We start from the raw sequence: 25127 nt of genomic DNA on the forward strand, positions 1-25127 counted from the left end.
CCGTGGGGAAAGATATGGCTGAGCCTCAACAGATGTCACTACATTTATTATATAAACAATAAACCACCACCACTTTTAAAACTCATATATTTAAAAGACTATTATAGTATGTAAATAAATGATGGGGAATCATCCTGACGGCGAAAAGTCCTGACTGCGAATTGTCTTCTTGTTGTTGTGACTGCGAATTGACTTGTCCCGAAACCCATTCTCACTGTGACCACGCTTGTGTGTGCTTGTACTCGCTGATCTGTCCGTGACACCATTATTTTATCTACCATGGGCCCTAAGAGAGCAGCCAAGACATCTCCAAAGGTAGAATTGCTGGACAAGTTACGGGAGGGAAAATCTTGGTAACGGTGGTGGAGGGTGAGAGTGTAGCTGTGACGAGCAGTGTGAGCCGCCATCCACCCACGCAATTAAACTATTTTTTTCATACTTTAATTATAAATAAAGTGTTTATTGACATGTACACAGGGGTTTCCTTTCATTAAAGAAGGAAATGGGGGGCTAGGGGTGTTTTTAGGGGGGGCACCAATTTTACACGGATTTTTCAATCTTCGCGGGGGTCTCAGGCCTCTAACCCCCGCGAAGACAGAGGGTCAACTGTATATCGTATCGTATTGTATCATTTCTCCTGGTATTGCCCATCCCTACTGCTAACTTACTCAGCAACGCCTTGCCCACCGCCGCTACTGGCCAGGAATCCTGTTCAAGTTTGATATTCATGAGTCATGCTGTAGCCTGTACTAACCGACACCGACCACCACGTGGGAGATTGCGAAAAGGATGATAATTGCGGAACTATTTCTGCAACGGAATACCGCAAGTTTCGGACGAGTTTGCCGCAATTGCAATTCCGCAACTGAAATCATGCGGTCCGTTATTTGCGGATTGCGGAGGTGATTGCAGAGATGCCCAGCTCTGGTATTGGTGTTGTGATGAGGAGAGGTAGATTGAGGTGATTTGGGTGTGTGAAGAGGATGGGGGATGATAATTGGGTGCAGAAAGTGAGATGTGTTAATGTTGGGGGTAGGGTTGCGAGAGGTAGATCTTGGGATGAGGTTATTGAGTGTGACCTCAGAGATAAGGGAGTGAATAGGGAAGCTGCCAGAGACTGAGCAGCATGGAGAGCCACCATTAGGTGACCAAGGCTGACGCATGCAAGCATATTGGAGCCTTCAAAAACGAAACAAAATGATTAGTACAGTAGTGAGAGTTTATTGTTTGTTTGTATTGGATCTCAGTTGTTGTAAAAGGAAAAATTTGGACTTGCACTTAGGATGCCTAGTGCCAGTTTGGATATATCCCATAGGTTCTCTGCTTTTGTTATCATGGAGTTTTTGGTACCAGTTGTGCATAATAACCAAGGGATCACTGTACTGTTTGACAGAAACTTGGCCAGTGAGGGAATAGGATACAAGTAGGTTGGAATGCACTGGAATTAGAATGTTGAGATGGATGAATATGATAGAGCATTACGTATCAACATAACTGATAATAGTGTAGTGCAAGAGATTTAATTTTTAGATATTAACCCGTACGTGCTGGGGGTTTTCCGATGTTTCATGCTCCTTGCTATGGGGGATATCCGTGACAAAAAAAAATATCCTTACTTCAAACCCTAATATCTGCCAAACTATAACAGCTAGAGAAAAAATTAAAGATACATAAGACTCAACAACTCTTCCTCTTTCACGTGAAAGTATCCCCATGTCTCCAGGCGGTCCTGTAAGGATAAGTTAAAGTTCAAAGGGTGATGGGAAGACATTTGCGGCTATACACGTCAACCGGCATTGCTTCGCGCCGACAATTGTGACAGCTGTATACGTCAGCTGGCGGTTAGGGGTTAAAGAAGTCATGTGAATTGATAGGTAGAAGTGGACATGTTGAGAAGAAAGGGAGGGGTGACTGTTTGAGGAGAATCTATCTATCTATCTATCTATTGCGAGACGCCTCAATCCCGTTTGGGGTGGCCACAAACAAATCGCCTCCAAGTCGCCCTGTCCCCCGCCATTTCACTGCCCTGCTCCCAACTCACACCCCCCTCTCTCATATACCTCTCCACCCCATCCCTCCATCTCATCCTCGGTCTCCCCCTCCCTCTTCCACCCTCCACCTCACTCACATACACTCTCTTCGTCAATCTTTCACCCTCCATCCTCTCCACATGGCCAAACCACCTCAGTGTGTTCCTCACAACGCTTCCTATCACATCCACATCCACACCACAACGCTCCTTTATATCCTCATTCGTCAGCCTGTCTCTCCACGTGACTCCACAGGCTCCTCTTAAATAACTCATTTCCACTGCTCTCACTCTTGACTTGTGTCCTTCCAACAATGTCCAAGCTTCACTTCCGTACGTTAGAGTTGGTATCACAATACTGTCATGTAGTAACTTTTTTACTTCCATGCTCACTTCCTTGTTTCTTATCACTGCTTTTAAGGAACCAGCAACCTTTCTTCCCTGCTGTACCCTTTCAAGCACTTCACCCTCCAAACCTCCATCCTTACTCATCACACTACCCAAATACTTAAACGTACTCACATTTTCCAATTCCTCACCATCCAACCTCGCTGTACATTCACTGACTTCACCTCTCTCAAAGACCATCACTTTACTCTTCCCTACATTCACCTTTAGGTTCCGTTTCTTACACACTCTCTCAAACTCATCCACCAAGCCTTGCAGCTCCCCTTCGTCTTCACTCAACAACACAGTATCATCTGCAAACAACAGTACAGGGAGTTTCCAAACACTATCCTCTCTCACCAGGGCCACTCCAACATCCACTACCCTACCTTGTACCTCTTTATTACCCCATCCATGTACAGATTGAACAACCATGGAGACATGACACATCCCTGTTTCAAACCAACTTTCACAGAGAAAAATTCACTTAGTTCACCATCCACACGCACTGCAGCCTTCGCACCATCGTACATACTCTTCACAGCATTCAACAACTTCCCATCTACTCCATATATTCTTAACACTTTCCACAATCCTTGTCTATCCACCCTGTCATATGCTTTCTCCAAATCCATGAAAGCCGCATACAACTTCTTTCCCTTCTCTAGAAACTTTTCCACTAAAGATCTAAGAATGAATATCTGATCTACACAACCTCTTCCCTTCCTAAAGCCTCCCTGTTCTTCTCCAACTAATTTCTCTGTTCTTTCTCTAACTCTGTCTATAAGTAACCTACCATACACTTTTCCTATTATACTAAGAAGACAAATGCCCCTATGATTACCACACACTTCTTTTTCCCCTTTTCCTTTGTACAAGGGAATAATTATACCTGACTTCCAATCCTCCGGGACTCTACCTTCCTCCCAGGCCAATCTGCACATCTTCCACATCCATTCTACTACTGTCTCTCCCCCATGCTTCAGCATTTCACCACACACTCCATCAATTCCTGGGGCTTTCCCCGATTTAACTTTCTTCATTGCTTCCAATCACAGGTATGAATTTGGAAGGAAGAATTCTTAGAGACAGACTTAGGAAGATGTGGGATGAAGTCCTGTGTGGATACCTTTGTGATAGAAGACTTAGTAGGGAAATGGCTCAAGATTATTATTTATCAAGTGAAAATACTTATAAATGTCATTGTTTATCAAGTGAAATGACCTACAAATGTTAGCATGATGTATAAACATACATGTTCATCCTTTGTCATGATTATGTATATTTCAGTAATATACAACCTCTTGCTGTACTGCATGTGCAAGCTTTGTACAGCTTCCTTTATAATTGGAGGGAAGGGTGTCAATATATTAAGAGAGGCAGCAGCACCTTAGACACCAAAACACTTGTGATTCTTGCTTTGTTGTCAGCTTTGGTACCAGAGCTCGTCATCTGTGAGCAACTTTGTCTTTACACACTTCTTCGTGTCATTCCTCTTCCTCTCCCCCCCCCCCTTTTTTTTTTTTCCATATATTTTTTTTACCTTATTCTTACACTATTCAGTCTTCCTTTTCCACAAGTGCCTTTAGTATCAGTTTCAGAGGCTTAATTGTGGCATGTCCAGTAGACATTCTTTGAACGTGTCTGTAATTTGTCTTTCCCCACCTACCACTAACAGCTAGTCTCATGAAAATGTGTCATACGAGGGTGGATCAATAAGTTCTCGGCCTAGGGTAGAAGAAAAACATATAGAGCTGTGGTTTATTTTTATTTCTCAACATAATCTCCCTTAACCTCAATGCACTTATGCAACCTCTGCTCTAACACCTTAATGCCCTTGAAAAAAAATTCTTTCTCTTGACAGTTCAGATATGCTTCAAAGGCAGACACGACATCATTATCGCTTTCAAATCTCTTTCCTCGTAAATGATCTTTCAAATTGGGAAATAGGTAAAAATCACTTGGGGCCAGGTCAGGTGAATATGGTGGATGGTGCACAATTTCGAAGCCATCTTCATTTATGGCAGCCATCGCAACAGCTGACTTGTGGGCAGGTGCATTGTCCTGGTGGAACAGGACTTTCCGCCTCAGCCTACCCCACCTCTTCTTTTTGATTGCTTCTCTCGCGTTTTTGATCAAGGTGGCGAAGTAGGCACCTGTGATGGTCTGTCCATGATGCAAGTAGTCAATCATGATACCCTCAGCATCCCAGAAGACCGATGCCATAATCTTGCCTGCACTGAGTTCGTTTTCGTTTTCATTTCGTTTTCGTTTTTAAAGGCTCCAACATGCTTGCATGTGTCGGCCTTGGTCACCTAATGGCGGCTCTCCACGCTGCACGATCCATTGCAACCTCCCTGTTCAGTCCCTTAACCCTAAGGTCACACTTAATGACCTCGTCCCATGTCTTTCACGGTCTACCCCTCACAACCCCACCCCCAATATTAACACTTCTCACCTTCTTCATCCAATTATCATCCCCCATCCTCTCCACATGTCCAAACCACCTCAATCTACCTCTCCTCATCACAACACCAATACACTCCAGTCCCATCCTACCTCTCAACTCTTCCATTGTAAACCCGGCCCCTCCAGGCCTTGGACGCAGGGACGCACTGCACATCCACCTAATCATTGTCGTTTCTGTATGTCTGAGCCGGCGAATATCTTCCTCCTTCACTGCGCAGGTCTCACTGCCATACAGCATTACACTCCTAACACATGCTGCATACAAAGACCCCTTAGCACGTAGGGAGAGCCCTCTCAATGTCAGGAGAGGCAAGAGCTCCCTGAACTTCTTCCAACCACTTCTCACCCTAGCCACAGAGCTAGCTCCAGCCCCACCTCCAGCATACAACGTGTCTCCCAAATAACAAAACTCTTCCACACACTCAAGAGAATCACCAGCAAGTTCAATCCTTTCACGTCTGACAATCTCCACCTGCTCACCCCAGCACGCCGTACACATAAAATCAGCATTATCTCGCAGTCTGCCTCTGATACCACTACATCTCTTATGCACCCATTTACCACACACACCGCACAAGATGGAATTACTTCCCACGCCCTTGTGGCAAACTGCACATGGCCACTCTCCCTCATCTTTGACAGTACCGCCACCAACCCTAGATATCATCACTTTTGTTTTATCTGCATTTACCCTTAAACCCTTTTGCCCCATACCATCTCTCCACTTCCTAAACCTTTCCTCCGCCTCCCTTTCATTCTCTGCAATCAACACCAAATCATCAGCATACAACAACTCCCACGGGAGTCCGTTTCTAAAGTCACATGAAAGGGCTTGAAGTACCATGATAAACAACATGGGACTCAAGACTGACCCCTGATGCACACCAACATTAACGGAAAACTCATCACTCAAATCTCCATTCACTCTCACCTGGGTGTGAGCACCCACATACATGGCCATAACCACCCTGACCAGCCACTCCTCCAAGCCAAGCTTTCTCATTGCCCACTTCACCACCTCTCTAGGGACTCTGTCAAAGGCCTTTTCCAAATCAACAGAAACAAAATAAAGATCCCTTCTCCTACCAATATATTTTTCCTGAAGCTGTCGAACAATGAATATGGCATCAGTGGTCCCCCTACCTGGCATAAACCCAAACTGCATCTCATCAATATTCACTCTTTCTCTAATCATACCTTCTAAAACTCTCTCCATTACCTTCATTATCTGATCTAAAAGCTTTATACTTCTATAATTTCCTCTTTCCAGGGCATCACCCTTTCCTTTATACACATTTACAATCACACTCTTCAGCCAATCATTTGGGACAACACACTCATAAATAATTCTATTTATCAGGCCAGTGACTAAACTCACCCCTATATCGCCTGAGGCCTTCAGCATTTCGGCAGTCAACCCAGACACACCTGCTGCCTTCCCCACCCTCATCCTGCCTATTGCCTCACTCACAGTAGCAGTATCAATCAAAGGCCAAGGGCCAGACACTGGATCTCCTGGCTCCAAACCTTCCCTGTCCCAGTCAAACTCCTCATTCAACAACCAGTTATAATGCTCTCTCCATGCATCTTTAATATCCTCGCTGTTCACCACTACCCTTCCTTCATCATTCTTCACACACTGTTGGCGGAATTTGCAAGTGACAGGGGAACCATGGTGTTTCCACTCCATGGATTGCCTTTTCATCTTGGGATCGAAGTGGTGAATCCAGGTCTCATCCATTGTCACAAACCGCCTGTAGAAGTCATCTAGATTACGCTGAATCTTGGACAGGAGCTCTCGAGAAGTGACCACCCGCTGCCTCTTCTGATCGCCTGTCAACATTCGGGGAACCCATCGGGCTGACAATTTTCTCATGTCCAAAACATCAACCAAAATTGTACTGTGCCATATGACACCCCTATATCCTCTGCTATTTTGCGTATAGTCAGTCTCCTGTCGGCCATAATCATATCATGCACCGTGTTAACATTTTCATCACTGTGCTGGGGCGACCTGGACGTGGGGCATCATCACACGACTCCCAGCCCTGCTTAAACTCATGACACCATTTCTTCATTGTGGAGTACAAAGGAGAAGAGTCACCTAAAGTAGTCACCAAATCATCATAGACTTCTTATGTGTTTAATTGTTTTTTCATGAGATACTTTATCACTGCACGGTATTCAGAAGGTTCCATTTTCAGAAATGACCATACCACGTGTCACTCAGTGGCCTGCAAATGGAAAAATATTTGGGTTAGGAACTTAAAATTTTGGCCTAGAAAATGTAAAGGTTGACCCTACAACATATCAAAATACGATGGGTGTACCATAGTTGCAACTAGGGTAGGCCGAGGACTTATTGATCCACCCCCGTACACTGATAATGATCACTGGTTACTGTTACACCATTTTAAATCTGCTTAGATACTTTTACATACTCTTATGTATAATTGTTTCCATAAAGAGGGGGGGAAGGGAATAACATTGAGAGCCCATAATCCGTTTAACTTAAAGGGCTTCTCTTAATTAAATTGTCTGACAGTAAGCAGAATAAAATTGAAAAAAATTTCATTGGCTGAAGGATTTAATGGAAATTAAACACTTCTGGTTGAGAGGTCTGCCCTGAGCAAAATTAAGGTTCTGTCTAGGACCAGAATAAAATATGAAAAACAAGGTCTAAGGACTAAAGTGGGGAAGATACCATAAATGTAAGGTGTTAATGGGAAAAAGTGGAGCTTATGAAGAATGATGTGTCAGTTACTTTTCATTTGTTGGTGATGTTAATATAGTGCAGTGCAGTACTGTATGTGACAGTTGACATTTTTTTAGAGTACATGTTAGAAACATGTATGGAAGAGAGAGCTATATGTAGAGAGGAAGAGAGAGATGAAAAGATTTGTGAGAGAGAGTAAGAAGAGAGTGGATGAGGAATTTGGAAGGAAGCTGAGTGTAAAGTGGATGGAATGTAAGAAGATGTTCTGGAAAGAGGTAAAGAGAGTTAGACAGGGTACCAAAGAAGTTTGTTGGGGAGTGAAAGATAAAAATGGCAGGTTACTAGTGGAGAAGGGAGAAACAGTGAGCAGATGGAGAGAACACTTCAATGAATTGTTGAACATAGAGAATGAAAATAATGCAAGTATAAGTGGCTGGGGAATGGCTGGGAGAAAGGGGGATGTCAGAAGAGTGGAAGAAATCAGTAGGATGGAAGTTGTGGAACCAGTGAAGAAAGATAAAATTGGGAAAGCCCCAGGAATTGATGGAGTGTGTGGTGAAATTCTGAAGCATAGGGGAGAGTTAGTAGTAGAATGGATGTGGAAGATGTGCAGATTAGCCTGGGAGGAAGGTAGAGTCCCGGAGGATTGGAAATCAGGTATAATTGTTCCCCTGTACAAAGGAAAAGGGGAAAAAGAGATATGTGGTAATCATAGGGGCATTTGCCTTCTTAGTGTAATAAGAAAAATATATGGTAGGGTACTTATTAACAGAGTTAGGGAAATAACAGAGGAATTAGTTGGAGAAGATCAGGGAGGTTTTAGAAAGGGAAGAGGTTGTGTAGATCAGATATTCAATCTTAGATCCCTAGTGGAAAAGTTTCTAGAGATGGGAAAGAAGTTGTATGTGGCCATCATGGATTTGGAGAAAGCATATGACAGGGTGGATAGACAAGGATTGTGGAAAGTATTAAGAATATATGGAGTAGATGGGAAGTTGTTGAATGCCGTGAAGAGTATGTATGAGGGTGCAAAGGCTGCAGTGCGTGTGGATGGTGAACTGAGTGAATTTTTCTGTTTGAAGGTTGGATTGAAACAAGGATGTGTCATGTCTCCATGGTTGTTCAATCTGTATATGGATGGGGTTATAAAAGAGATACAAGGTAGGGCAGTGGATGTTGGAGTGGCCCTAGTGAGAGAGGACAGTGTTTGGAAACTCCCTGTACTGTTGATTGCAGATGAAGACGAAGGGGAGCTGCAAGGCTTGGTGGATGAGTTTGAGAGAGTGTGTAAGAAACAGAATCTAAAGGTGAATGTAGAGAAGAGTAAAATTATGGTCTTCGAAAGAAGTGAATTAGTGAATGTACAGTGAGACTGGATGGGGAGGAAATGGAGAATGAGTGCATTTATGTACTTGGTAGTGTGATGAGTAAGGATGGAAGTTTAGAAGGGGAAGTGCTTGAAAGGGTGCAACAGGGAAGAAAGGTTGCTGGTTCCTTGAAAGCAGTGATAAGAAACAGGGAAATGAGCATGGAAATGAAAAAGCTACAACACAACAGTATTGTTATACGAACTCTGACATATGGAAATGAAACTTGGACGTTGTTGGAGGGACAGAAGTCAAGAATGAGAGCAGTGGAAATGAGTTATTTGAGAGTGAGAGACTGATGAGGAGAGTGTATGTGAGTTAGGTGGAGGGAGGGAGAGGGAGGGGGAAGCTGAGGATGGGAGGGAGTGGAGAGGTATATGAGAGAGTGGGGTGTGAGCTGGGAGTAGAGCAGTGAAATGGCGGGGGACAGAGCGACATAGAGGTGATTTGTTTGTGGCTGTCCCTTACGGGATTGGGGCGTCTAGCAATAGATAGATAGATGTTAGAAACTAAATAAATAGAGAAATGTTTTTTTGGAGAGCTGGTTCTGTATTTGATTTTACAACATTGTATTTCAGAACTAATTCACTGTGGTGTAGTGCTGAAAGAGTCTGATACACTCCAAGATGCTGGTATAACCTCAGGTGCCATGATCCATTGTCTTCCTAAATGTGGTAAGTGTTATTCTTTGTGACTTATTTGAAATACTGTACGAGAGGATTTGCTAGGCGTTCTTAGTGCATTGAGACACAAAGCTGTAGTACCAGCTTAACAGGCCACCACTCTCATGGCAGATAAACTGCTTTTGATAGGGAGAGTCAGAGCTCATATTTCACTACTTATCAGGACCAAACTCCAGGTCATCATCTTTCTCTGACCCTTTTCAGTTTCTGTAATATGAAGAGTAGTCCAGTGTACCCTTGAAAACATTTGCCCCATATTTCACTAGTTATCAGGACCAAACTCCAGGTCATCATCTTTCTCTGACCCTTTTCAGTTTCTGTAATATGAAGAGTAGTCCAGTGTACCCTTGAAAACATTTGCCTCAAACTATGTACCTACACCAAGCTGCATGCATATAACTTGATACACAGTTTTTCAAAGTAATTAGTTATGGCAGTGTGATATCCAGCCATGAGGTCCCATGGGGAGACCATAAAGTTTTCCCCCATTCTGTTGAAGACCTCTCAAAATATCGTGGATCATTGACAGAATCACTTTCTGTTATTTTCTACTTCATTTGTGGTCATTTCTTCAGATTCATCTACTGAGCACAATGTCTCCATGTTGAAATGTCACCTACTTTTCCTATTCAAAAGTCTTACTTACTGAAGCCATTTACTTTTTATTCTGAGTCCTCCAGTTTTACTGTGAACTGGACTGCATTTGACATTTTTTTTTTTTTTTTCCATGGGATGGAGAATAACTCTAAGCATACAGCATTGAATTACCAGTAATAAGGGGGAAAGGTTGATGATATAAGTGATGTTTATGAGGAGGGACTGTAATTTCCTAATGTTTGATATATGTTCAATTCATACCTGATAATATTTCAGAATACTGTACGTGTTTATAGTTTTATTTCAATTTTGTGGAGGTTTGTATTCTGTGCCTTCGTGCTGTATAGATAAAAATTATATATTTTTAATGAGTAAACAACAGAGCAGAAATTACAAAAATTACTTTTTATTTGCTCTGGTAGGTGGATCAACCTGATCAATAAACCTTTTGTTCAGTTTACTTGAATGTTGGTCGGTAGGCTAATACAGGTCTACAGTATATAGCTGAATTTCAGTTTAACAAGGTTTGATATAGTGGGGACTTTACTGTATCTTGTATACCAAATAACCAAGTAGAAATCTGTCTGCATAGATTTGTTCCTGATGCTTTTCTCTTAATGCCATGGAAGAATCTTATTGTCATGAATTTCCTAGGTCATATTATTAACGGAATTTGCGACATTGTATTAGTGTTATTATAGGAATGCTTAAACAATGTTGAAACTCGTAGAATTTCGCTCAGTCCGTTAACCGCTTGCTGTTGCACTCAGATTTGTAACGAGTTTTCATAACCTTTCTCATTGTTTCATAAGTGACTGTCTTTCTGTATAGACAATGTGTTTCACAGCAATATATTTTTTGTAATTGTCATTCCCGCATCTTGCTTCTCTGGCCATTAAGTTAAGCCACGCCTTAAGCCATGCCATTTCTCACGTCCTTTTATCCAGCTTGGTTACGTCAGTCAGTTATTGTTGGACAGCTACGGGAGCAAGATGTCGAGCCTGTGCAGAGACAAGGACCCCATCATAGCAGCTATAGTCTCCAGTTCGACGTTTCCCGCATCTCCCCACTGAGTTGGTGATGGGCAGTAGTGGACATTATCAGTGAATTGCAGCGCCTAGAGCAGTCTAGAGACGCCCACCCTTTTCGCAGCTTCAGCTCCATTTTCCTCCACTGACCAGTATTTCCGTTCCTTTTTGAGGTGGCCATTTTCGTGTACATCTCCTTTTTCACAGTCCCAACAGTGGAAGCTGCAAGGCCTAAAGCACGCCCAGTCTCCGAGACACTCTGCCTCTCCTCGTGGCATCTTATAATTTCCAATTTCCTCTCCAAAGTTAGAGTACGGTGCTGCTGCTTCTTTGCAGCGGGCTCCCCCAATGCTGGAGATGATGCAGGGCGCTTGGGAGGCATGTCTAAACAGTACAAAAAGGTGTAGAGCTGCGAAAATATCCTCACATACAGTGAAGCTACGATCGCCGTCAAAACATGTTTGATTCACCATCAGGACAATTCGCACCCAAGACGATTCCCTGTCATTCTATAAATATATTTAATATTAATTGATTAATACTATAATAACTAATTTCATGGAGAACTATCAACAGTGTAGGCTTTGGATAGTACTGTATTTATAATTTACACTTGTAGTCAATAATTAACTTCCTTCTGCCTCGCTGTAGTCAACTTTGAATTATAATCTGGTGTCTCCCATAGCTGTCTTCAGTCATTTTTACTGTAATATTTGGATGCAGTAGGTTGAGATTGACTGATTAGCTGAGAATGTATACAGAAGGCTCTCGATCTTCGATCGGTTTTGGGAAAAAAAAAAAAAAATTGAAATGCGATTTATCAAAGTGCGAATTGATAAACTTTTGGAAAAAAAGTAAATGGCACTGGCGTGTCGCCGACAAACCTACATCAACTTTTACGTATACACTTATACCCACCCAAAATCTTAACACAGCCATATATTTTCTTATATTTAGTACCTATTTACTTACTGTTAGCAATAAAAGCAAGAAATAAAGGCTGCACACACTTTAATATAGAAAGAATGAAGCTCATGTGGTGAGTGTTGGGTTCTGAGACAGTTCACCGTCAAGTCAATTCGCCATCAGACAATTCGTCGTCAAAACATAGATGATTCCCCGTCAGGACAGTTCGGACCCTGGACGATTCCCTGTCATTCTATGAATATACTTATTATTAATTAATCAATACTTTAATAACTATATTTCAGGGGGATCCATCAGAGTCTATATTCAATAGGTAGGCTTTGATATTACAATATTTATTAGTTGCACCTTTAGTGAGGTTGGATGGTGAGGATATGGAGAATGTGAGTGCATTCAAGTACTTGGGTAGTGTGATGAGTAAGGATGGAACTTTGGGGGATGAAGTACGTGAAAGGGTACAGCAGGGAAGGAAGGTTGTTGGCACACTGAAAGCAGTGATGAGAAATAGGGAGGTGAGTATGGAAGTTAAGAAGTCACTGCATGATGGTTTTGTGATCCCTACCCTGACGTATGGAAGCGAGGCGTGGACCTTGCAAGAGGGGAACAAGTCAAGAGTGAGAGCAGTGGAAATGAGTTACTTGAGAGGAGCATGTGGAGTGACATGGAGGGACAGGTTGACGAATGAAGAAGTGAAGGAACGTTGTGGGGTAGATGTGGATGTGGTTGAGAAGATTAGGAGAAATACACTGAGGTGGTTTGGACATGTGGAGAGGATGGAGAATGAAAGACTGACTAAGAGGGTGTATGTAGGTGAGGTGGAGGGAGGGAGAGGGAGGGGTAGACCGAGGATGAGGTGGAGGGATGGAGTTGAGAGGTATATGAGGGAGGGGGGGTTGAGTTGGGGGGAGGGGAGTCAAATGGTGGGTGACAGAGTGACTTGGAGGCGTTTTGTCTGCGGCCACCCTTTGCGGGATTAGGGCGTCGGGCTATAGATAGATAGATAGATAGATAGATAGACCTTTAGTCAATAATTAACTTGTTTCTTCTTCGCTGTAGTTGCCATTGAATTATATTCTAGCATCACTTATAGCTGTCTTCATTAGTAACGGCAAACTGTCTTGTTATGATGGTGAATTGACTTAATGGCGAAATGTCCCGACCAGTTCCAAGGCGATGGTTGAGTCACTGTTGCCAGCCACCACTGCCACCCTCGCTGCCATCACTCGCGCTCGCCCCAACCCTGCTTGAGTGAACACCTGCTTCCTTATCCTTGTCCCAATCACCATGGCCACTGCTGTTGATGCTTTCACTGCCTCCATCATCACAGAAAAGATTTCAAACGTTTGAATGAGGGCAAGCTTTACCAAGTGGCCGGTAGGTAGCATGACTGATGAACAGATGGGCTTCTACCTGCGCTCGCAACCCGGCTTGAGTGATCGAAGCATGACTTTTAAAATCGAAGCACGAATTTTGGACGAGCAGGCGAGTCTGATCGAAGTATGAAATATCGAAGTGAGATTAATTGAAGATCGAGAGCCTGTTCGTAATATGAAGATTATTCGTATAATTTTAGAGTATGTCGATTGTTCACTTGGGGTTATTAGGCATTTATATAAATGCCAGTGCCTCATATGTAGCTGTATGTTAAATGATGTAGTGAACCATTGAACATCACCTGATTCACATTTCAATATATTTATATTTTTTTCTGTTAATACCAACTATCTCATGCCATATTTTACATTTATCATAAAAAGAATAAACCACCATCACCTTTATAACTGATATACCTCGAAAACTAATATACAGGTACTTGCTAAATAAACTGATATGTAAATAAAAGACGGGGAATCATCCTGACGCTGAATTATCCCGAAACCGTGGACTCAACTGAGAAGCATGTGAAAAACTGGCTACCAGAGAGGGGTTAGTTTGTTTCCTCATCGCAAGCGAGCACCCATTTTGAATTTTTCGTATTTCCTTTCATATGGCATTTTGTATAATCGAGACAGATACTTTCGTGTTGTGGAATTCGTCCTATATTCATCACTTTCATAACATCGAAAATTCGTACTTCGGTTTTTCGTTTATCAAGGACTCACTGTATATGTATGTATATGTTATTAAATTTTTCGGAGAAAAACTTGATTTTGATGGGGTGCAATGCACGAATTTCCCTAGATTGTATTATTAACCCGCCCCGTCCCGGCCACTTTTCGACCACTGGTACCCCCCAATCCCGGGCAATTTTCGACCTTTTTTTTTTTTGCTAAAACTTTCGCTTTTGGTGAGAAACATCGAAAATTCATAGAGAAATCGCTCACCTGAGGTTTAAAATACTCATTACAGGTAGGAGAGCCTCCTTACCTTACTGGGTTTTCTATCATGCTGGGACCAAAGAAAACGAGTTCTATGGGAGGATAACTATTTCACACCACTCATAAACGGTATTTATTTATTTACTGTTACGAATTTATATGTAGTACAAGAGTATATTGGTTTTCAAGCAGTAATATAGGCATTATAAGCATTGGTTCACTCACTAATACCTGACCTTTTTTTGCCACATTACCTGATCATCATTTCTAACTGTTTCTTCCTCTAATGCTATGTAAAGGTTGTCCTCCACATTGTCATTGATTGGGGAATCACTCTGGCCCTGAATTTCGTACCGTGGCATGACATGGCTATACTGGCCAGGTCACTGATAACAGGTGAATTGCTGAGAAAAGGGCATGCAGGGGGGGGGAAGAGGTCATGCTGGGTAAGGCATTGTCTCTGCCTGGCATCTTGTTGAGGAAGGTGTCCCGTGTATACGTACCAAAAATGACTCGCGAAAATTGAAAATTGTGGAAATTATGAACCTTGCAATTGCAGGACGTTGAAGTACGTCCTCGGGATTAGCTGTGACAAAACGTGAGGACGTGGAAGTACGTCCTCGGGACGGCGCGGGTTAAGGGAATTTGCGACATTGTATTAGTATTATTAAGAGAATGCTTGAACAATGTTGAAACCCGTAGAATTTTGCTCAGTGCATTAATTTCTCTCTGTTGCACTCAGATTTGTTATGAGTTTTCATAACCTTTGTCATTGTTTCACAAGTGACTGTCTTTCTGTATAGACAATGAGTTTCACGTGTGTGTTTTTTTTTTTTAATTGTCATTCCCACTTCTTGCTTCTCTGGCCATTAAGTTAAGCCACGCCATTTCTCACGTACTTTTACCCGGCTTGGTAACATCAGTCAGTTAGTGTTGGACAGCCACGGGAGCAAGGTGTCAAGCGCAGTGCAGAGACCAGGACCCCATCATAGCGGCTACAGTCTCCAACTTGACGTTTCCTGCCTCTCCCCACTGAGTTGGTGATGGTCAGTAGTGGACGTTAGCAGTGAATTGCAGCGCCACGAGCAGTCTAGAGATGCCCAGCCTTTTTGCAGCTTCAGCTCCATTTTCCTCCACTGACCAGTATTTCCGTTCTTTTTCCTTGGCTTAAGATTATTAGCTATTTGCTTGAGTGCATGAGTGAGTGTATTTCCTTTGATATTTTTAATTCACTGAGATTCTTGTAATGTAAACTTTTATTGTAATTAATAAATTTACAGTTCCTTTCTTTGAGCTTAATGTAAATGTAGAATCGTGTTTGATTTCCCCACATTGTGCTTTCTTTAATTTGCTTCTCCCAGGTTGCAAAAATTTCTTATATTAATCACAACTTGTATTTAGGCCAGTTCTTTGGTATTAATTCTTAAATCCGTTTTGCCAGCTAGGATTTTGCACCAGCAAGATCCTGGTTGTTATTATTAGTATTAGTTATTGATTGTCAGGGGTAGAGTCACTTTCTAAGAGGCCAACAGTACTAGTGATACAACATTCGTGAGTGATCAGTCTCTGCTGTGTACTGTTGAGAAAGTTTATAAAATTCTCGTCTTTAGAGAATCAGCAACGTAGCCACCATAAAGTAAAATTTACTACTTGATTTCACAAGTCAGTTCCTTGTGTCAGCTGACAATATATTAGCATTTTATTCGTAATTCCACCTCCCCCCGTGACACTTATTCCCCGTGAAATAATGTCTTAAGTACAGTAAAATCCTACTGACTTGGGCTGTTGTTGGGGAGGGTCAGGCTGTTTGAGTTATGAAGTTGTCCAGATTACAGTAGACCCTCCTTACCTACCTTACCAAAGTGCTGTGCCCCAGCAGACGTTGGCAACCATGGAATGCCACACCTGTCTATCTTCTGTCATTTGCAGCAGTTTTCCAGCTGTGTATCCTCCCCTCGCTGTTCTGACTATTCCATCCATATACTGTACTTCTTTCTTTGCCCGCCTTTTGTTCTACTACCTGGGACTCTCCCCGTTAAACTCAGGTTCTCTATCTTTCCTCTTCTCATAACATGCCCTAAAAATCTCATCTCTCTTCCCCTCACATGTACCAATAATTCTCGTTTGATATCCATTCTCCTTAGCACTTCTTCATTTGATATTCTCTCTGTCCAAGAAATTTTCAAGAGCCTTCGCCAGCACCACATTTCAGAAGCTTCCAACTTTATCTCCATCTTTTTACTAATAGTCCAAGCTTCACATCCACATAACAACACAGACCAGACGTAAGTTTAAACTGCTTTTCTTCTTGTTCATATTGAAAGGTGTCTGTTACTTAGTATATTTCTCATCTTCTGAAATGCCTTCGTCACTTCAAATATTCTTTTTTTAATTTCTTCGTTACATCTACCATCTTCTGTAATGTAGCTTCCCAAGTAGCAAAATTTTCTCACCTGCTTAATCATATTATCATTCACTCTTACACCGCACCTAGGGACTTGTGCCTTCGTACTAACTACCATCACTTACGTTTTATCCACATTAATTCAGACCTTTTTTTCACTCGTTTCCTTCACCACTGTCAAAATATCTTAAAGTTTTTCCTGAGTGTCAGCAATCAGTAGACCCTCCATGTATCTGATAAAACCAATAGACCATAAAGGCTGGTTCACATGAACTAAATCGCGGCCGTTTTTCTTGCCATTTTGCTGGGGGAAAAATGCCGATTTCGGCATTTCTTCCAGAAAGGTGTTCACATGTACGGGGACTGCAGAGGCAGGAACGCGGCAACAGTGTTTACAAACAAAGATGGACCATCGTACTCTTACTTTGTGTGTAGCTCTTACACTACATTTTTCCTACTTCAAGATGCGCTCTCACAGCCGCGATTTAGCTCCTGTGAATTGGCCTTTACTGCCACTCACCATTCCGATGGCTTCAGGGGCCATGTGCATAAATTTTCGTAAGCATAAATCATTTACAAGAATCCTTTACCTTTAACTCATACTTAAATAATCATACTTTTGTACTCATGCTCATATTATCAGGACTCCATATTATAATAATACAACTCATAGATAGATAGAAAGGTAGGTAGACAGATAGAAGCACCAAGCCAGGGGGTAAGAGAGGAAGTGTGTCAGCAACCCTTTCAACTCTTAAGTGAAGGAATGCTGGTCGTGCACTGGAAGCTGTACATACACACAGACACACAGTGTTCTAGAAGCTTCACAACATTATAGCCCATGTGACACGACCCCTGCTAAATGAGAATGTAGGAATCAGAGCTCAGAACGGGGGCAAGCTATAGAACTGGCAGGTAGTGGAGAGATCAAATAAGAAGAGGGGTCCGACTAGACTTAGTAAATTAAGTTCCTGTGTAATACATATGCTGCTCAACTTAGACTTTCTTTGAAGATAATAAATCAAGATCAACTCCCTGTATTCATCTTTAACCCCTCCTGTTCTTCAGTTACCAAAGTAACTTTAACCAAAACTTGAGACTTACCTATTACAAGACTAAAGAGTTACATATATATAAATGGTCGCTATGAAGTTACAACTATACAAATTCCCTTTTTCAACTGTACTTTCCCATTCATGTGATTAATTAGAAATATCTGAGTTTGCCTATCGTCAGTCATCTGACATAATGCGTTTTCTACTGACAATTCTTTTACTTTACGTAATTCTTCTAAGACACACCTATTACAAGACTAAAGAGTTACATATATATAAATGGTCGCTATGAAGTTACAACTATACAAATTCCCTTTTTCAACTGTACTTCCCCATTCATGTGATTAATTAGAAATATCTGAGTTTGCCTATCGTCAGTCATCTGACATAATGCGTTTTCTACTGACAATTCTTTTACTTTACGTAATTCTTCTAAGACAAGAACAGTACTATTCCATAATTTGCTCTTTATGGTAACTTTTATATAGGCGTTAGGTGGTATAACTAAATCATTGGTGAGATGGGCAGGAAAAACTGATAAATCAGTACCGTTACCTGGGTTTCTAGTCCTGGAGGCTGGGGAAGGGGGTGAGTGGATCTATACACTCATCTGTTTGTGTGTGTATGTTTAGGCTTTTATTATTACCAATTATTTTTGGTTCTGTTTTACTAATCGGTGAGGATCTGATGGCATTTCCTCTATAAATTCATTATCAAAGTCTGTTCCATTCATTTGTGGGAGTAAAGTTATTTTCTCTGTTCTCATGCATCTTAAGCCCAGTAACATACGAACTTTAATTGCTAAGTTTTCAACGATATAAAAAAATGCAGAGATTGGTCTTGTAGTCTCCGTGAAACTGATGTTTAACCGTATCATACCTTTTACTGTGATTTGTTTGCCATCTACTGTATGTAAGTCTAAATCAGATTCTTCCAGAAAAGTTACTTTCTTCTTATTTCTAAATATTCTATTTATTTCTTGTGTTATTAAGTTCACTAGAGAGCCTGTATCTAAAAATAAGGAAACGTTTTGATCCTCACATACAGCTGGTATCAAGATACACTCATTTCCCAACATGCCTCCTATGTGAATTTTAGACTTGCTTTTCTTTACGTTTGTTCGTTTTTTGTTGTGACTTGGTTTTCCCCTGATTTGAAAATAGACTCTAATTTTTCTACTGTTTTGCAGTTACTGGTTCAATGCCCTTGGCACTGATGATGCCTACAGTAGGGACCAAATCCTTGTGTCTTTTGTCTATCCTCTTTTGTTTTGATAAAGCATTCATTCTTTGTGTGCCCTGGTTTTGCACAATAATGACATAGAATGGACCTATCTCCTGACTGTGATCTGCGAGCTGATTTCCCATATTTAGTGGTGTCTGTGGCGCGAGATCTGCTCGGGCTGCTTGGAAACTTATGAAACTGCCTGTAGCCTGGTGTTTGTGATTTTAGCCTTGATGCATTTGGTTGTTTGCTCTGTCTGCTTTCGGGTCGCGATCGATTTTGTTCTCTGTTTGGGGTAGTTGCAGCTGATTTCACAGCTGATACTGTCTCAGGCACTCTCATTCTACTAGAATGTGATTGTGTTTCGATCACCCCTGGTTTGTTACACTGCATCTCTACCTCGTTCATTAAGTCTAGTAACCACATACGTGGGGTGTACGCGATCGTCTTGGCGATCTTGAGGGTCCTATCAGGTAATTTACACAAGGCAGCTGCATAACCAATGGTGTCCACGATGAGGTCTGGGGACATCTTTCCATCTTCTATTATCCAGTTTGAGTTTTCTAAGGTAGCTAATAATGTTCTTTTGATCGTGGGGACACAGGCAGTTATTTCACTGAGCACATGATTTGTAGTGTGCTCTCTTACAAGATCTACAATCTTATGTAATTCTGGGATTATACCTGGCAAAAAGTTCATGCCTCCAGAAAATTTCTTCAAAAATTCAGTTTTAAGTTCATCGTATGTCTTAGCTCGGAGAAGTTTTTCTGATTAATGCAGGTTTCCTGCCAGACATCTTTCCTGATTTATCCAAGAGGAAAAAATGGCAATTTTCTCTTGTTCATCTGTAATGTGCCTAGTATTTTAAGATCTCTTCGCATTGATTAACCAATGAAATGACATCAGTACGGTCTTTTTCTGTGCCAGAGAATTTTGGGGCAGTTTTATCCTCATGATAAACATATGTCTGAGTTTGATCCGTGGTATTCATCTTCACTGTTTGCTCTGTTAATTTAACTTGGACTTGTTTATCGTTGTGTGAGGGAATAGTGGAACAGGTTTTCCCTGAATGATGAACTGCGTCAAGTATATTTTCATAGGTATGCAAGGCAGTGACTAAGTCCTCACTCGCTACATCAGAGGGGGTTTGCCAATCATCATCATCATCATCTAGAACTGAGGTATTTGTTTCTTTATCGTTAGTTTGCGGTGAATTTTGTAGGGTGGGTGTGTTGCCCTGGTGCCCTCCTAATTGTGTATCCGCAGTGGGCGCTAACTGTGTATCATCTGGTACTAACACAGGTGGAGGTGAAAATATTCTTCTCATATCACTCGGCTAAAAAGAATTCATGTTCCTAAGGTATGGTGTTATGACATACGTCTTTTGTTTATCTATCTATCTATCTATCTATTGCCAGACGCCTCAATCCCGTTTGGGGTGGCCACAAACAAATCGCCTCCGAGTCGCCCTGTCCCCCGCCATTTCACTGCCCTGCTTCCAACTCACACCCCCCTCTCTCATATACCTCTCCACCCCATCCCTCCATCTCATCCTCGGCCTCCCCCTCCCTCTTTCCCCCTCCACCTCACTCATATACATTCTCTTCGTCAGTCTTTCACCCTCCATCCTCTCCACATGGCCAAACCACCTCAGTGTATTCCTCATAACGCTTCCTATCACATCCACATCCACACCACAACGTTCCTTTATATCCTCATTCGTCAGCCTGTCTCTCCACGTGACTCCACAGGCTCCTCTTAAATAACTCATTTCCACTGCTCTCACTCTTGACTTGTGTCCTTCCAACAATGTCCAAGCTTCACTTCCATACGTTAGAGTTGGTATCACAATACTGTCATGTAGTAACTTTTTCACTTCCATGTTCACTTCCCTTTTTCTTATCACTGCTTTCAAGGAACCAGCAACCTTTCTTCCCTGCTGTACCCTTTCAAGCACTTCACCCTCCAAACCTCCATCCTTACTCATCACACTACCCAAATACTTAAACGTACTCACATTTTCCAATTCCTCACCATCCAACCTCGCTGTACATTCACTAACTTCACCTCTCTCAAAGACCATCACTTTACTCTTCCCTACATTCACCTTTAGGTTCCGTTTCTTACACACTCTCTCAAACTCATCCACCAAGCCTTGCAGCTCCCCTTCGTCTTCACTCAACAACACAGTATCATCTGCAAACAACAGTACAGGGAGTTTCCAAACACTATCCTCTCTCACCAGGGCCACTCCAACATCCACTACCCTACCTTGTACCTCTTTTATTACCCCTTCCATGTACAGATTGAACAACCATGGAGACATGACACATCCCTGTTTCAACCCAACTTTCAAAGAGAAAAATTCACTTAGTTCACCATCCACACGCACTGCAGCCTTCGCACCATCGTACATACTCTTCACAGCATTCAACAACTTCCCATCTACTCCATATATTCTTAACACTTTCCACAATCCTTGTCTATCCACTCTGTCATATGCTTTCTCCAAATCCATGAAAGCCGGATACAACTTCTTTCCCTTCTCTAGAAACTTTTCCACTAAAGATCTAAGAATGAATATCTGATCTACACAACCTCTTCCCTTCCTAAAGCCTCCCTGTTCTTCTCCAACTAATTTCTCTGTTCTTTCTCTAACTCTGTCTATAAGTATCCTACCATACACTTTTCCTATTATACTAAGAAGACAAATGCCCCTATGATTACCACACACTTCTTTTTCCCCTTTTCCTTTGTACAAGGGAATAATTATACCTGACTTCCAATCCTCCGGGACTCTACCTTCCTCCCAGGCCAATCTGCACATCTTCCACATCCATTCTACTACTATCTCTCCCCCATGCTTCAGCATTTCACCACACACTCCATCAATTCCTGGGGCTTTCCTCGATTTAACTTTCTTCATTGCTTCCACAACTTCTATCCTACTGATTTCTTCCTGCCTTCTCACCTCCCTCCTTCTCCCAGCCATTCCCCAGCCACTTATACTCGCATTACTTCCATCCTCTACATTCAACAATTCCTTAAAGTGTTCTCTCCATCTGCTCACTTTTTCTCCCTTCTCCACTAGTAATCTACCATTTTTATCTTTCACTCCCCTGCTAACTTCACTTCCACCCTGTCTTACTCTTTTCACTTCTCTCCAGAACATTTTCTTACAGTCCCTCCACTTTACACTCAAATTCCTTCCAAATTCCTCATCCACTCTCTTCTTACTCTCTCTTACCAGTCTTTTCACCTCTCACTTCCTTTCCACATATAACTCTCTCTTCCGCCTCTCAACTTCTTCCACGCCCCTATTTCTTATCCATTCATTGTATGCTTTCTTCTTTTGTGCCACAGCCTGTTTCACCTCTTCAGTCCACCACGCTGTTCCACGCTGTTCCTTTTGTTTATGCCCTAACTAAATAGATGAGTAAATGAGTTGTAATGAATGATAGATAGTGAGTGTATGAGTGTATATGTAAGAATAAGTAAAGGAGGTGATTGTACCTAATTTAAAGCACTGAGAAGAAATGAGTAAGTATAATTACACCCACTTGATGCAGATGGTCACTCGGAGAGGCGTGTCGGGAGCAGCTGTCGATCTCGGAAGATAAATGCAGAGTTGAATGAAGATGTCCTCTTGATAATTCTAGGGCTGTGTTGATGGACGATATTACTCAGAAACTTCCATGGTCTGATGACTGTAGTGGTACTCACAGGCAAACTTCACCATAAAACGTCAAATTCCCACTCAATACTGTGGAAATAAATGATTATGAGTAGGAGCATGAATAACGAGTAGTGGGTGAGAAGTGCCTGGTGTCAGTCACACGTTGATTGGCTTGGCGTCGTCTCAGCGAACACGCATAGTGATGTCGTCTGTCAGCTCAGGAGACATTGTCTGTGGTATCATTTATACGAGAGACAATAAATTATCCCCCAAATTTGAGGGCCCGTGCAGAGTAATTAACATAAAACCAAACAAAGTAGAATTAGGTCCCTGTCAAGTGGCGAAGAGAAACATGTTCATATTGACCATATAAAACGAGTTTCAAGGGAACTATCCAATAATTATACAGCCTCGGATACCACTGAACAACTGAACATAACTCATGAAACCAATCAAGATAACAACAATAATTACAAAAATAAATTATGGCCATATACCAGACAATCAAACATAGGTGCAGCTGTTCCATCTATAAATAAATAACAAGCAAGTTATTGTTCTACGTTAGTCAACCGTAACGCACATCATCACTATCATCGACCACAGCATGACCATATTAGAAAGTTAATAGATTTTTTTTTGTCAGTAGGTAACGACGAAGGGACTTATGCTATGGATTCTCCTCTACATAGCAAGAGGATATGCTCACTTAGACCCCCAACACATTATAAGACAAGGATGCCTCATAGCTCCAATGGCCACGACATCAGTCGTAAAAGATGTCATGAGTACTGAAATCAGTTTGGATTACTTATACGAATTACCTTCGTATCTAGAAAGCATCGCCAGACCAATGAGGACCCTGGACTTCATGATAGGAGGCTGTGTTTCACAGGTACGTAACACAAAGGAAGTGGATGAAATAGTGAAGTTAGCGAAATGGAAGATTGAACAGGCGAAGTCAACTATGCTTATCATGATCCAAGATCTCCAATGTCATGGAACAGAGGTATTGAGCGCCATGAACAACATTACACGTACTCGCCAAAAGTGCGGTTTGTTCGACCTGGGTGGTGCAGTTCTTGGGAACATCTTTGGATTGGCTACAGAGGAGGACCTTCAAGAAATAAACAACAAATTTAATAAAATAGCTCAGGTACTAACATACCAAGATAAATTCATCACAGGACATAACTCAGCAATGAAGACAATCATGAAAAATCTGAAAAAGGTGGAAAACATAGCTCTCGAAAGTGTAGATAAAATAAATGACATGGAAGGAAACAACACCATTCCAACACTTATCCATCATCACAGAACACATTGACACAATTCTACTCCAATTAGACGACACTAGAGTTCATTACAGGGCACTCTTGCAAGGAATTTCGAATGCCGGTGATGGTAAGATCACAATTGACTTACTTCCAGTTCATGAGCTACGTCAGATAATTAGTCAAGACATTTCTATTCTATTCTATAGCCCGACGCCCTAATCCCGCAAAGGGTGGCCGCAGACAAAACGCCTCCAAGTCGCTCTGTCACCCACCATTTGACTACCCTCCCCCCAACTCACCCCCCCCCTCCCTCATATACCTCTCAACTCCATCCCTCCACCTCATCCTCGGTCTACCTCTCCCTCTCCCTCCCTCCACCTCACCTACATACACCCTCTTAGTCAGTCTTTCATTCTCCATTCTCTTCACGTGTCCAAACCACCTCAGTGTATTTCTCCTAATCTTCTCAACCACATTCACATCCACCCCACATCGTTCCTTCACTTCTTCATTCGTCAGCCTGTCCCTCCACGTCACTCCACATGCTCCTCTCAAGTAACTCATTTCCACTGCTCTCACTCTTGACTTGTTCTCCTCTTGCAAGGTCCACGCCTCGCTTCCATAAGTCAGGGTAGGGATCACAATACTATCATGCAGTGACTTCTTAACTTCCATACTCACCTCCCTATTTCTCATCACTGCTTTCAGTGTACCAACGACCTTCCTTCCCTGCTGTACCCTTTCATGCACTTCATCCCCCAAAGTTCCATCCTTACTCATCACACTACTCAAGTACTTGAATGCACTCACATTCTCCATATCCTCACCATCCAACCTCACTACACACACTGTGACTTCATTCCTCTCAAACACCATAACTTTACTTTTGTTTACATTAACTTTCAGATTCCTCCTCCTACACACTGTCCCAGATTCATTCACCAAACCTTGCAACTCCCATTCATCTTCA

At 42.0% G+C, this 25127-nt stretch overlaps 1 protein-coding gene across 1 annotated transcript in view; it reads left to right on the forward strand.

The window, feature by feature from the left end:
* LOC145392944 (ubiquitin-like protein 7) overlaps positions 1-25127 on the forward strand; it is a 367352-nt gene that overhangs the window by 37116 nt on the left and 305109 nt on the right. Inside the window, exon 2 of the mRNA XM_080267231.1 lies at positions 9547-9642. Within this exon, the coding sequence (XP_080123357.1) occupies positions 9547-9642 (96 nt within the window). The remainder of the gene's footprint in view (positions 1-9546; positions 9643-25127) is intronic.

The sequence above is a fragment of the Coenobita brevimanus genome, chromosome 23, assembly GCF_032717465.1.
Source record: "Coenobita brevimanus isolate Jiangsu-jjx chromosome 23, ASM3271746v2, whole genome shotgun sequence".
NCBI lineage: Eukaryota > Metazoa > Arthropoda > Malacostraca > Decapoda > Coenobitidae > Coenobita > Coenobita brevimanus.